General features: G+C 31.6%; 1 protein-coding gene and 1 long non-coding RNA gene across 2 annotated transcripts; both read left to right on the forward strand.

Moving 5' to 3' along the window:
- The first annotated feature begins 2470 nt into the window (after window positions 1-2470).
- Window positions 2471-7213, forward strand: LOC134723220 (uncharacterized). The gene is made up of 4 exons (XM_063586848.1): window positions 2471-2581; window positions 4258-4442; window positions 5365-5562; window positions 6831-7213. Exons 2-4 carry the CDS (start codon window positions 4277-4279, stop codon window positions 6851-6853), a joined length of 387 nt encoding a protein of 128 aa, XP_063442918.1. The 5' UTR covers window positions 2471-2581; window positions 4258-4276; the 3' UTR covers window positions 6854-7213.
- Window positions 7214-10482: 3269 nt separating this feature from the next.
- On the forward strand, window positions 10483-14920 carry LOC134723221 (uncharacterized). The gene is made up of 4 exons (XR_010108017.1): window positions 10483-10567; window positions 12344-12398; window positions 14014-14179; window positions 14752-14920. It is a non-coding gene; the product is annotated as an uncharacterized LOC134723221 (long non-coding RNA).
- Window positions 14921-15371: the final 451 nt, after the last annotated feature.

The following is a 15371-nucleotide window of genomic DNA, read 5'->3' on the forward strand; positions in this document are numbered from 1 at the left end:
TATTTTATTTTTTCATATTTTATTTTTTTCTCCAACTTTTTCTCCTTTCTCCCAGCCTTCCTCTCCCTTCTCCTACCTCTTTCTCCTTCTCCTACCCCCTTTCTTGCTGTCTCCCTTACCCCTGTCCTCCCCCTCAATTATCGCTTCACTTAAAAGGTTGATGTGTAGTTGAAATTAACATAAAAATGGAACTCTTCATTAGAGAAATAAAAAAGTAGACAAGTTGGTATATTTCAATTAATTGATTGATTATCTTTATTTCCTCCATATATATATGAAGATTTGACGATTTATATTATAAGAACACCATCAAACATATTACACAAACATATTTACTTTGTTAGTCTTGTATTAGTTTTAATTTTAGTTACTTGTGTACAATTTGGAGTTTATTGTGGCCTTCCTTATCACTGAATTAGTATATATATTTGTTCAGGGGCCAGATGAAGGACGCCTCCGGGTGTGGGAATTTCTCGCTGCATTGAAGACCTGTTGGTGACCGACCTTCTGCTGTTGTCTGATCTATGGTCGGGTTGTTGTCTCTTTGGCACATTCCCCATTTCCATTCTCAATTTTATATTACATATTCTAAACAACAGTTACATCTATGTATAACAACAATCAAAAAAGGATAAATATAGTTACAGAATTTTATAAAATATAATCGAAAAACAAACTCTATTATTCAACAATTTTCAAACAGGAACAACATTAGTTGAGATCAAATATGTGTCTTTAAACATATAATCTGCTATGTGGCACATCAAGAGGCTCCACATCAGCATTTACAGTTTTTATGGTTAGTTTTCATACTGTCTTCCAAGTAACGACTCTAAAACTTCGTCATCGTTTTGATTAAAGAAACGAACGGAATCTTTAAAGTCAAGAATATGAACTATCTTGTAGAACATTTCTGTTCAAATTTGTAAAAGGGATGTTTATAGTTTGTTTATAGTGTGAAACTTCTAGATATTTGTGAGGTGTTAAATCAAAGACAATTTTATCACTTTAAAAACAGTAAATAATAATAGCTGCACATCATCTCATCATAGATACCAGGGTTAAATTTTGAATATACGCCAGACGTGCTTTTCGTTTCCAAAAGACTCATCAGTGAATCCAAAAAATATGTGCCGCTCGAATTCCCCAAAAAGTTTAAAACACCAAATAAAGTACGAAGTTGAAAAGCATAGAAGACCAAATTTCCTAAAAGGTTTGCCAAATTCAGCTAAGGTAAACCATTCCTGAGGTAGACAAGCCTAAGAATTTCAATAATTCAAAAGTTATGTAAACAGTTAATCTATAAATATGACCATATCAATGATAGGTCATGTCAGCAATGAAGTGCTGACTAATGGTCTGGTGATACCCTCTGGGAATTAAAACTCCACCAGCAGTGCATTGACCCAGTGATTGTAAATATACTCATCACAGATACCAGGATTAATTTTTTCATATACGAATACATATAGACCTTTTTTGTACATTAGCATGCATTCTGCCGAGAAAAAAAACACATATAGATTTATCTTTATATAAGCATTCATTCGCACATCTGCCGTCGGCAGTATTTTTTTTTACAAAAGTAATCAAAACAAAAAGGCAATGCTCTCTTCGAAAAAGAGTCTGGAACAATGCATTTCGCAGCATTTTCTTTTCATGATTAACAATTAAAAAAAATAATCCTTGGTCAAGAAGTAAATCAATGCTGTTTGTTTTCGTTAATCTATTCTGTTGTAATAGATGAGATCGCTCGCAGATACGAGAAAACAATGACATATTTGAATAATTAGTTTTGGCAGCGTAACAGCTATCAGAACACTTAGACTTAAATCTAAATAAAAGGGATGCACCTTCAACAGGCATTATAATATATAACTGCACGTACATCGCAATAACGAAACTATTGAATCAGGAATAGCATTTTGGAAATGTGTGTATGATCGAGTTATTCTTAAAGACAGAAATATTTGAAATAGTCTGATTGGAACAGGCAGAAACAGTGATTATTGTATGTAGGTATATCAGTAAGGGCATTCAGATTAAACACTTAAGTCAAATCAAACAAGAAAGTAATATGGGAACTTTTTTTTAAAATTATTCAATTGACTTTAAAAAGAAAATTTAAAATAACTCTTTGAAGTTTAGATTATTTTTAACTGCAAGATCTGATTAAAAAAGTGTCCTTGAAATGAACAAAATGTTGTTTACAAATACTCATTTCGGATGGTCAACCGAGATGTCGCTTTAAAGATAAATATTTCGTACTTGACATCGCGTTTAAATAAAATATGGATGAACATAAAAAAAAAATGGATTATGAACACAGGAAACGAATTATTTTTAATATTCTGATATCAAATATTTTCATTTTAAGTGTCAAAATTGAAGAAGAATATATTAAAAATCCATTATTAAACCACTCAAATGTTATTTTACATTTTCTGATCTTATCGTTTTTGATGTACAATTACGACAGTATTGCCTGAATACATTTTCCGCCAGTGATCAAAAACTTGGATTGGTACATATACAAACAACATACCCTGGTATCATTTCCAGTTGAACTGCATAAAACAAGGTAAGTTACCCATTTTTGTTTTACATATTAGCATCAAAACTTATATTATGGGGCAATATAACGATACTTAGTCGTAAAATGAAATATTTCATGCCTGAAAACGATGTACATGGGCTCAATAATTTTTTATAACCGTTTGATTTCCATTAAAATGCTATTTAATTTATGAAATACAATGAGACCGCATACGTATTTCGTATAATTCATATTCTGTCGGTGTTACATGTTCATGCAACCCACTATTTAAACCTCAAAGTACAATTTTTTTTTTTATCAAAAAATGAAATTCAATAAACCCAAAATCAGAAACCAGTATTTTTGCATCGTTTTGGATTGTAAATGCAAAAAGAATTTCATGAATGCGACACAATAAATGTTTAACCCCACATAATGCTTTGGACTTTTTCAAAGTGTATATAATAGCTTAGTAAGAGAACCTCCCTCCCTGGATCCGCTAATGAGCTATATGTGTCCTGTCGAGATCGTTTTTTATTCAACTAAACACATTATTGCTATACCCGCTTAACCCGAGAATCTGTCCCGTTTAAACTATTGACGTCATTCAACATCACTTATCCATTGTGGCGTCAGATATTTCCTTTTCTGACGGGAAATTTAGTGATGTCCAGTTATGGCGGAAAAAAAGCGATACGGTTTATTTCGCTTGAATAACAGTTTTATTCACGACTATGAATACTTTACAGGTTTTCAGCACAAACGAAGACCATTTTCCTTGTTATTCACTTAAAACTCTACGGAAACGTAAAGGCGTTTTACAAATTTTTTTTCAAAGAAAATAAAAAACCAGCCCCCCCCCCTCCAAAAAAACCCCAACAACCCCTAAAATAAAAATCAAAGAAACTGAAAAGTCTTTCTTTAAAGCGTATTTAAATTTAAAATAAAAAAGCCATATTGCTATATTAAAAACGCCGCATATGCTGATTGTTGTCAGTTGCTTTTAAATGTTTTGATTTCTTCTGTGTTCCCTTCCCTGGGGTTATTACGGTGAAGAATGAAGAGCTAAACTTGATAATCTGCATTTCAATGTACCTCATACATGTAGTTGAAGGAGCTGCATTATGGCTTCGGAAAATGTCATATATACGCGACTAGCTACGAAAAGGTATGCTTTCATATATTTAAAAAAAAAGGTATAGTTTGTCATGATGTTTGCCATTTTTCTTCGTAAATTACTTATAAATAGCTTAACCACCTTCTTATTCTACCAAGTATAAAATCCTTCATACGTTATCCTCAAAATATATTTACTTATACTCATTTAATTACAAATTGATATATACTTAACATCGGTTATTTTCAAATTATTAAATACTTACCCTTTATTATTTTCAAACTATTATATAACTATTTTTACTCATATAGAGAAAAAACCACTAATCATATTCCGTATAAAAGCGCTCTATATGCTAGGCTTTATATTTGTTTCGAAAACAAAGTACTGTCTATAATCAAATGCCAATATGAAAAGCTAAAAAACAAATGGACAACAACTGTCATATTCCTAACTTGGTACAGGCATGTTCAGTTTGGTTATAAACTGAGATTCATAGCAATACAGGAATAAATCTGATATTTATTATTATATATTCGTTTACAAGCCTTGCAACGGAAAAAGAAAAACATACCACCAGTAAACATAACTGATATTATTGTAGGTTGAACTAAAGAAATACAATGCTTGCCATTCTATTACTGTTTGCTCTGGCAGTAGGAACTGTATCAACGGGACCAGTTGACAAGAGATGTGCTGGTATGGATTCAGCATGCTGTTCCATTCAGGATGGTACACTAGTCCTGGATCTGAGGGACGCCCGTTGTCAAACGCAAACAAGTAAAAGAGGCAAGCCTATAAGAGTAATTGTGCCTTTTATAATAGTCTGATACAATTTTATTTAAAGAATTATAAATCTAAAATTATAAATTATAGAAAATGTTCTGAATATTTTATCATTTTTGTTTATAGCATTATGCTTAGATCTCCGTGTAACCAATAAACAAAAGATGTGAAAACTTGAGATATGCAGCGTAAAATTTCCGAAGCTATCATACCTTGTAGTAGTTGTTATAACATAAAGAAGATATGGTATGATTACCAATGAGACAAGTTGAACTCTCCAAAAGAGACCTAAATGACACAAAAATAAACAACTATGAATCACCGTACGGCCTTCAACAATGAGCAAAGCCCATATCGCATAGTCAGATATAACAGGCACCAAAATGACGATGTAAAACAATTGATTTCTTTATTTTTGAATAACTTTAATGAGATAGCAATGAAACTATAATAAAGTCAACGCCATAGGTCATGCATTGCATGGACGACATGCTGTCAACTAGGATGTATACGAGCTTTCTTCATGAGCTATCACAATTCAATCACTTTTCAGAATCGCATTCCTTGGATATTTATTGATGATTGAATAGGAAAAAACTCAGACAAAATTAAAAAAAAAACTAAAAAAAATTCCGGTTAGTTTTTATTTTAAAGTTGAATTTAAGGGTTTTTATATTGCAACAAAGTATAGAACAAAGTAATAAGCAATCTCCGTTCTAGTATACTTTCTTAGTTGTACGAGTATTGTTGGCTGTGCCATTTAAAATTAATTTATTGAATTGTTTTTCGAAATGTTTCATTTGCATATAACTATATTGTTTTTCATTTAGATTTTCTGGATTAATGAGCAGATGACAAGAAAAAGATATGTATTTAGTATCCTTTACTGTCGAGGTCCTTTGAATTTGACATTTTGCATTTACAGATCTTTTAAAGAAAAGATCATGCGAGAACAAAAACAGTTTGGCATTTGATGATGACGGATGCACGGTCATGTGCACTTTTCTACCGTTCGGAACATATGGCTGTTTAGATGAAGAGAACAGAACCGAATGGGTTTACTGTAGAAACGGGAACACTTATTGGGATTCTACGCCTGGAGCTTGTGATAAAAGACGAGCAGGTCAGTTTTTATAGTTTCTTTAGTTTTTACATGAAAAACATATTCATTCCAGGTAACTAATTTGCAATGTTTTAGTTGACAGATTGGTTGACGTCATGTAGATCATAGTATATCACGAAATCATTTTAAACACTAATTCAAATAAGGATGTTCTACAGCAAGAATGGTAGCAAATTTCAAAAAGATCTACAATTAGAGAGTATGATTGAAAGAACAGACAAATGTCTTGCAACAGGGTTACAGGGCACATACTTACAATGTAACAACCAAAGGATATTGTAAATTTGCATAGTGTAGTGTAAATTCGATGAACCCACAACAAATTTATCCTTCTGGAATTGTTGTTCACAAAGCAAAACTCACTGGTCCATTTTCGGTGTCAATAAATTACATTAGACGCAGCTGTTGTATATCGATGTTTAAATCGCATGACGCCATTAGAAAGACAAAAATCAAGGTAAAGAACAAAAACCAAGGGAAATAGTCTAAGATATAGGAAGATGTGGTGTGAGTGCAATGAGACAACTCTCCATCCAAATAACAACTAAAAAATAAGTAAACCATTAAAGGTCATTGTACGGCCTTCAACACGGAGCCTTGGCTCACACCGAACAACAAGCTATAAAGGGCCCCAAAATTACTAGTGTAAAACCATTCAAACGGGAAAACCAACGGTCTAATCTATATGAAAAAATACGAGAAACGAGAAACACGTATATATTACATAAACAAACAACAACTACTGTACATCAGAATGCATGAACCCCCAAAATAGAGAAGAGATGCGAGGGAAAGGGTGAGCGTCTACTACTATGTATATTTATCTTTGCCATGCAAATCCATGCATACTTAGTCAATATAGCCAAATGGGGAATAGGACAGTATCAGTAAATATACAGATTAAACGTTAGTTCTGGTATGCTCAAAGATTGCAACAGCAAGTCGCTAGGTAGTTTAGATGCAGATATATCTTAACAATTCAATTAATTTTTCTAAAATCAATATTTCATCGAAAAAAAGAGAATAATCAACTATTTTAGATAAAAAAAAAGACGTCACAAGTTGATTTCCTATGCGACCTTTTATTCTTAAATGTCAAGATTTTGTTACATCTTACATGCACAAATTGCATCTTAATTAAAATAATTTAAAACGGTTCGTTATTAAAATAATTAAAAAAAAATGTATACTAGTACGTATATTGAATTCCTATATCCATACTTATATTGATATGATTACCAATGACACTGCTACTTTTTTATTTACAGATACCGACCTCTGTACAAAGTGAAGATGGCCAGATGTACATGGATAACATTTGACGATACAATAATATAGATAAAGAACGAAACTGACCTGTAATCACGCATATAATTGATTTTGAAATAAAAATCTTTTTCTCACAAAGTTTTCTGATATGCTGCTCTTTCTTGCCCTTTCCTGTGCTTTTTATGTGTTTTTATCACTAAACACATGCATAGCTTTCAAGAATTCTGATAACTTTAAAACACAGCTGTATTCTCATGTATCAAAATAGCGATGCCAACTTAGTGTGTTACATTTGTCTGCCAAAAAAAGACAACACTTGATAAATTTTTGGCACCCATGCATAAATAATTGTTTACCTTTATATTGTCCTACCATCTATTGAAGCGCCTCATTAACTTAAACCGAAACAGTACTTGGTGCTCATGATCAGAGCAGGGTCTCGTTTCAAGACTATCTGTTTTCTGATATTGCACTCAGAAAGATTAATACCATCCTGCAACTGAAGTACAAGAACAGTAACAATTGCCTGTTTCCTTGCTGTTTATACACTAGCTATATGAATCAATATGGTGTAAACATAAAGACAAGATCACAAACCTAGTATAACTTCTTAACAACAATAAACACACTTTTGATTTTAATTCACGCGACCCCCTTTCTTAAAGACAACAAAAAAGAGAAACAAATAAACTCAATAAATGACGGTCTTATATATCTTGTGACGAGGGTTGGTTTGCATGGCCAAGATTATCTTTTAAATCTAATCGTGTTTTGTAGTCAAATCATAAGAGAAAATCTACAAATCTCCTTAAATAATATGTAAAAAGAGACAGAAGCTACAAAATGGAAACTCTTTAGGCGAAAATAGACTGACAAAATCAACGAAAAACGATTAAAGGAAAAAGGGTTCGTGTTGTTTATTCTTTAGTATTCTATGTTGTGTCATGTGTACTATTGTTTTTCTGTTTGTCTTTTTCATTTTTAGCCATGGCATTGTCAGTTTATTTTAGATTTGCGCTTTCCTCAAATAGCCTGGCATCAATTTCGATGGGCACATGCAAGGATCAATGAAACATCCTTACATTATTATTGCAAATTGATGATCTGTTATATTAAACTATTTATTTGTTATATCAAATTGAAAAAAATAAACTTCTCATCATGCAAAACCATAACTTTTTTTATATTTTTGATTTGGATACAATATCTCAACAGCTTTTTATCGAATCTAAATAAAATTTAAGGGCATACGATACAGTTTTGATTCTGTATTTACAAGTTCCTGAAAATTTGCATATTGGCTATTTTTACCTGATTAAATCAAATATGTAACACAAAATATACCTTCATGTGCTACTTTTTGAGTAAAATGAGGTCTAAATTTGTACATTTGCTCAAAATTAAGATTTGTGGCCGGAATTTCTTTTTTGAAAGAAATACATAACTGTTTTGTTATAAAAGATAAACACAAATTGTTTTTTGTTAAATAATCGATAATTTCTGTATTTTATAAGTATCCTAAAAAACTATGCATTTTTTATTCAGAAATAACTCATATTTATCAAATGTTCATGAATTGAGGATATACGTCATTTTGAAACAATTGAATCCATAAAAAAAAAACCCAAAAAAACGACGAGTAAAGTCATAACATTAGAACATCCTGTTAAAAAGTTAAATCAAAATGGCGGTATGGTATGGTTCATAACCAGATGATAGAAAACACACCTACTCTGTAAAACTGTCTCACAATTTCACAAGGTGTTATTGTATACAATAGCAAAAATGGTCAAGTTCTCAAAAATCACATAAAATCAAAACGACGGTATATAGAAATAAGAAGATTATGTATAAGTGCCAGTGAGACAACACGCCATACAAGATACAATGTGTAAAGAGTAAAAAATTATTGGTCAAAGTACGGCCGTCAACATAAGAGTCTTGGCTTTCACCGAACAGCAAGCTATAAAGGGCCCTACAACAATTAAAACAAGAACATCACGGTATCATCTATATAAAGAAAACCTCAACAAACGACAACAACAGGGGCCTGCAAAAAAAATGAATAAAGACGATATCGTATTTCATTTTTTCATTTCATTTGTATTTTCTTTTCCACCAATACTAAGGACATCGATTAGGACGTCCTAGCTTAAAGAGGGACGAAAGATACCAAAGGGACAGTCAAACTAAAAAATCGAAAATAAACTGACAACGCCATGGCTAAAAATGAAAAAGACAAACAGACAAACAATAGTACACATGACACAACATAGAAAACTAAAGAATAAACAACACGTACCTCACCAAAAACTAGGGGTGATTTCAGTTGCTCCGGAAGGGTAGGCAGATCCTGCTCCACCTGTCGTGTTGCTTATGTGATAACAAATCTGGTAAATAGTATAATTCTGTATGTCGCATTCATGAAAGGGAAGGGGAATTAAGTTACGACGTAAGGAACATATAACATACTTTAGTTAACTAATTGAAATGCAGTTAAAATCTTTATCATCATAGCTATTCAGTCATTTTGGAGGATCTTGTTCCAAACCAATGAACAACTTGTGACATGACCACCATTGCTAAACATAGAAGAGACTGATATATAATTAACGACTCAGTGTGTCCATCTGAACTGAAGAAGTATCCATATAAACTCAATCTTCGCCCGGAAGAAAGAAAGCATAATATATTTTTTATTCGAGATTTTCACATACATCCACCTAACCACGTTCAATCAGAATCTAGACAATGAGGGTATATAAGATTCAATCGAATCACATTTGGTGTTCTTAGCAGAACACATGTGCACGTATAATACTAGTTGAATTGGTGCCTTCTCAAATATATCTTTGCTACTGTACATGTACCATAAAAAGTAAAATCACAAAAATACTGAACGCAGAGGAAAATCAATTTGGAAAGTCCATAATCACATGGCAAAATCAAATAACAAAACGCATCAAAAACGAATGGACAAGAACTGTCATATTCCTGACTTGGTACAGTCATTTTCAAATGTAGAAAATGGTGGATTAAACCTGGTTCTATAGCGCTAACCCTCTCACTTTAATAACAGTCTCATCAAATTCCGTTATATTTACATAATGCGTTAAATAAACAGTTACAATAAATAAAATAGTCAAAATATGGGTATATCAGTCATCATCGTATCGCCACATATTAATCAAATTCGATCATAGCAAAATATTAAAAGAAATTAAACTATGATTTTGCGACATTGTACTGAAACTTATTTTGTTCTATCATGTTGTTAGTACGTCGACTACACTCAATAGTTGTTAGCAATGTTCCTAGAAATAGATATGTAATTGTTGTTTACCTCTGAGGCCAGTTCCAGGAATACTAGTAGTTCTCATTTGAAAATAATTTCCCTTTGACATTTTTCCCTACACTTTAATGCAGTGACTTAGTAACGCGGGACCCCTTTGTTTTATGTAAAATATTTTGAACCACGGTTACGCTGAACAAATGGTAAAGTCCTGTTACGAATACAAATTTCCAATGGCTTCTTGGAACCAGTTGCTACATGTACATGTATGTTGATGTACTTTTATAAATTCGCATATTGAAAAACATGTAAACAATTTGTCTCTTATCCAACAATAAAACAACAAAAAATTGATTGATGATATGATTTGTGCATCCGTAATAACAAGCTATTTAAATGTGAACGCACAGCAAAATTTCTGTAGTTTCATATTGTCTCGTCACAGTAAGTATATTATGTTTATTTAGTTGCTTATAATTTTGCTTACAAACAAACGTGTTCGAATTTATTAATTTATTAATTAATTAAGTTGTTCGTTTAGTGATTCAATTATAGTTTATTAGTTTATTAATATTTTAATTCGTTTAGTATTTATTTCATATTCGTTCATCTACTTATGATTACATGTTCAGTTTTTAAAAGTATATGTTTTAAGAATCAAAATATACGTAAAATGTGAAAGCACCTAAATACTTTTTGGAATAATCAACATGTAAAACAAATACAATATTTGATCAGTTCACATAAAAAATAATTGAGAAGTCTTTTGCTAAATATTCATAAATTTGAGGATTTTGAATACAGTATATACAGTTCCGTTGATGACAAGGAGATCTTAAAATTTTGTCGTACTTAGGTCAAGTTTAGGATTTTTTTGTCATTTTTTGGACTTCTTACTTTTTTACTTATGATACAGGGTTCAATATATTTTGTGCAAATATAAGGCGAAAGTACGAGTAAGTCTATTCTCGCCACTCGTACAAGATGTAGTATCTCGAAAAGAAGCTCTGTACCTATTAAGTTTTAGCTTATTTTGTTCCTAAACAAAACGTTCTTCTGACTTATAGTATCAATTTTTAATTCGATTCTTTTTTATTCCACCTTAGTACATCATAGAAACTTTATAATCGTATAACCTCAGGTCTTCAAAAAAGTACGTATTTACTTCGAAATCAATGATTTAAGATTTATTTAAAGGTGAATCGTATTCCAACGGGCATAAAGTATTTAACCATGTGACTCAATAAGACAATAATACTACGAAAGTGGATTTCTTTTAATTTTTTATGAATGACCTTTGACCCCAATTAAAATAAAATAGCACCATATTTCACTTTTACGACCGGGGAAAATGGAATCTACACATGTTTTCCTTTCGAATGATATATAATATACATATGTAGCTGTGTGTTAGATATAGGTGCATTAAAAATATTTTTAGGTCTAAATGTCACTCGCCTATAACGGTTTGGATTGGATTATCCACGATTCATGTAAAGGTGTTTCAAAATCGCGTGTGCATAAATTATATAAAAACGTGAAAAAATATTCTCAGCATTATTTAAGCTTTTCGATTCAAATTTGCTTATGTTTTCTTTTCTGAATATGTCAACACAGAAACGTAGAACCAGGACGATTGTCTAAAGTAAATGTGACAAAAATTTACCCAAGTCTGACCAAAAGTACCTGATGTATTCAAATTAACTGATTTTATATCCCTTTTTTTTTTTTTTTTAAGACTTGAAATACATTTATTGAAAATCACCTGAATTTCAATTTTCCTTGTATAACCCAGGGAAGAATACACAAGGGGTCCTGTGTTTACAATGATCCAACGTCTATTTTTATCCCTTTTTGTTCATTTCTATTTTCAATCAGATTTGATAAAGCGAATGGTTTAATATGTAAACATGTATCAGGATTATATGACAAAAGATTAAAGTGTTTCCATCCTTCATGCAAAATGGAATTAGTTTTAGTATTGCTTACCAAATTCAAAAATGAGCGTTTAATACCTTACGAAATACTACTGTGCTGTATATAGTTAGATATTTACAGTAATGTATGTAATTCAGGTACTGCAGAGGCTCGATCGCTCAAGATTTGTATGGCTGAATTTATATCACTTAGTTGCTTCTAGCTGCTTCGAGCTGCTTCTTGTGTAAGTTTTGTTATTTGCACTGGTTTTGGTTAATGTATATATGTAATTTTTTATTTCAGATTTACACCATGAAAACAAGTGTTGCTGTTATAATTCTGCTCGTTTGCCTTTCGGGTAAGACTTTCTTAGCATTTCGAGTGAGTCTTTCTTTGCCTTTGAGTTAGACTTTCTTTGAGTTTCGGGTAAGATTTTCTTTGTCTTTCGGGTAAGACTTTCTTTGTGTTTCGGGTAAGATTTTCTTTGTCTTTCGGGTAAGACTTTTTTTGTCTTTCGGGTAAGACTTTCTTTGCCTTTAGTGTAAGCCTTTTTTTGTCTTTCGGGTAAGACTTTTTTTGCCTTTCGGGTTAGACTTGCTTTGCCTTTCTTTTATGAGCATTTGATTTTAATGTCCTATTTTTGTAAGTTTCTTTGTAAGTACAACTGGTGATACAGCAAACCAGGAGACGCTAACCCTGTAAACGCACTCGGGTTAGCTTTTACTTGGATTCGATTCCCTCAGTTTGGTTTTTAAACCTTAATGTGTATTTTCTTACTAGCTTAATGAGATTTGAAAATGTATTGGAATACTACAGTACATTTGTAAAAGTTGTATAGGTTAGGGAATTGTATCCTTGGAATACATCTTGGCAATTGTTTATCATACAGAACAATATCGTTCACATTTAGTTGCAAATTTGGTTGTGTTGTTGAGTTATTGTTTTAATTTGTTCGTATATTTGCTTTTCCCTAAGTGGAAGAGGCTTAGTAACTCACAAGTTTCACATTCTATGTATATCTACGACAAGGAAGATGTACACTGTTGGCTTTGATTGCTTTTCGTTTTTAACATGTACAATCCATTTCAGTAGTTTCCACTTTTTGAAAAAAAATTAATTCCAAACTTTATCCTAATATTAACTACAAAAAACGAGGGCTACCAGACCAATTTTTTTTTTATGTAGCTTCAGATGATTTCTCTTAATCATAGAAATTTTTCTGTCTAAATTTTGTTTATCATTTACATGACAGTTTGACAAAGAAATAGGTGTCTAACAAACCTAAAACTTCAGTAGTCGTCGGTAATTCATGTCCGTCATATTTCTTTTTCGTCAATTGTTTTGTTATAAATTGGGCCGTTAATTTTCCCAATTGAATTGTTTCATATTTTTCATGTCGGGGCTTTTATTGCCGACTATAGGGTATGGGTTTTTCTCATTGTTGAAGGCATACGGTTACATATAATTGCTTACATCCACTTCCTTTGTAATTTGGTGGTTTAGTCATCTCATTGGCAATTATACCATGTCTCTTTAAATTTATATCAACCTAAATGATGACGACACCGATAATACGACAGCTGTTTAATTATGCTATTAAAACTATGTTGTTACATCATTATTTTCCCTATGATATATCTATCATTTATAATGTTAATCTGCATTATTGGTGCAAATGCAATGGTTTATTTTGAACGAAGGAATTATGGTTTGTGGCACAAGTAAATTAGCAATAGGCACAAAAGCAAATCATCGATCACTACATCGCCGACTGAATAGAGAATCGTAATGTTTCGGCTTCACGACTTTCATCGAAGTCTACACAAAAGCGATTGTAAATAAATAAATGTTTTACAAACAATTTGAAATTAATCAATATTTACAAACGATAATTTAAAATAAATCAATACTTGTAAATTTTCTCAATGTATTCTTTTCACTCACTCACTCAATTCATTCATTCATTTTTTCAGGCATGATAATGAACCAAACAGAAGGGAAAAAAATAACCTGTAAATGGGGAGGATGTCCGGTTAACTTAGCTTGTGGCCTCTGTTGTGAACACTTCAGGCCAGGCTGCAATGGTGGGACGTGTAAGGGACTGCTTGATCTGAGATGTGAATGTGATTGTCCTTCTGGGTATGTATAGATTTAAAAATTTTAAATTTGTATACGTTTGAATACATGGGAAAATGGGGCATACGTCACAAACTGTAAAGTTTATATTACAATAAAATATTTACATCAGTCAATGAAATTTCACCGGCCCTCCATATTTTTGAAGGTGTATATTTATCCAACAAAACCAGAGGATTCTGAAAGGCCTTCAAAACAGAAAGTAGAATTGAGAGTTTTCAAATCTTGGAGACAAGGTTCTTTTCTTTAATCAGATTGACATGGCGTTTACCATGATATTGTGAAAATGTCAAATTTGATAAACCGTATTTCATTATTATAAGAGTTAATTTAAAAATCGTTGGGTTATTTACGTTTGGTAAAACACTTTTTATCATATAAACTCAGCTTCAGTAAAACTGGAGTTTTCCTTTAAGTATTGAAATAGCATGAACGGGAGTAACACTCCTGATCATGCGTATACACTGGATATACAATTGCAATGGACAGAATATTTTCATAATGTACCAGTGTGGTACAATATGGCAAATTACAGAATGATGATTGGTATATATTTTCTTTTTTCTTTTTTTTAGATAAAAAAGACGATCCAAGATATACAAAAGAAGGATTCGATGTAAACGTTAGATTTGTAAATTGATTTTAACTCTTAGATTATGAAAAAGAGAAGACGTTATTAGTTAGTAAATTGTTTGTGATCCTTATTTTGTAATTGTTCAAATAAAATAGATTTGGAATACATAACTTATTCTTTAATTAAGTTCTGTTAGAAACTATGTAAGTGTAGATATTTTTTTGGATACAATATTATCTGTATAAAGTAATATTTATGTCATGTACACATAGCATTTATGAATGATTTCGTTAAACTTGTAGAATTGATAAAAATATAAGGACATACAAAAAATTAAAATTTATTTGGTTATCAAAATGAAGCTTCAATTGTTACTACTGTTTTATTTTCAACTTTTTGAGAAGGGTAAACACATACAGGGACGTTTCTACACTTATCCAGTATTTTTAAAATTCTATCTCACCATAACTTTGGTGATCAATATGTTCTTACATCTGTATTTGTTTATATAGCATCAAAATAGCAGCACATTATCATTTAATTTAACTGTTTTATTTACAAAAATCTCCAACGCATTGTAAATTATTATGGGCCGGTGGCCGAAAGGTCTACGTACTACAA

Source organism: Mytilus trossulus, chromosome 6 (assembly GCF_036588685.1).
Source record: "Mytilus trossulus isolate FHL-02 chromosome 6, PNRI_Mtr1.1.1.hap1, whole genome shotgun sequence".
Taxonomy (NCBI): Eukaryota; Metazoa; Mollusca; class Bivalvia; order Mytilida; family Mytilidae; genus Mytilus; species Mytilus trossulus.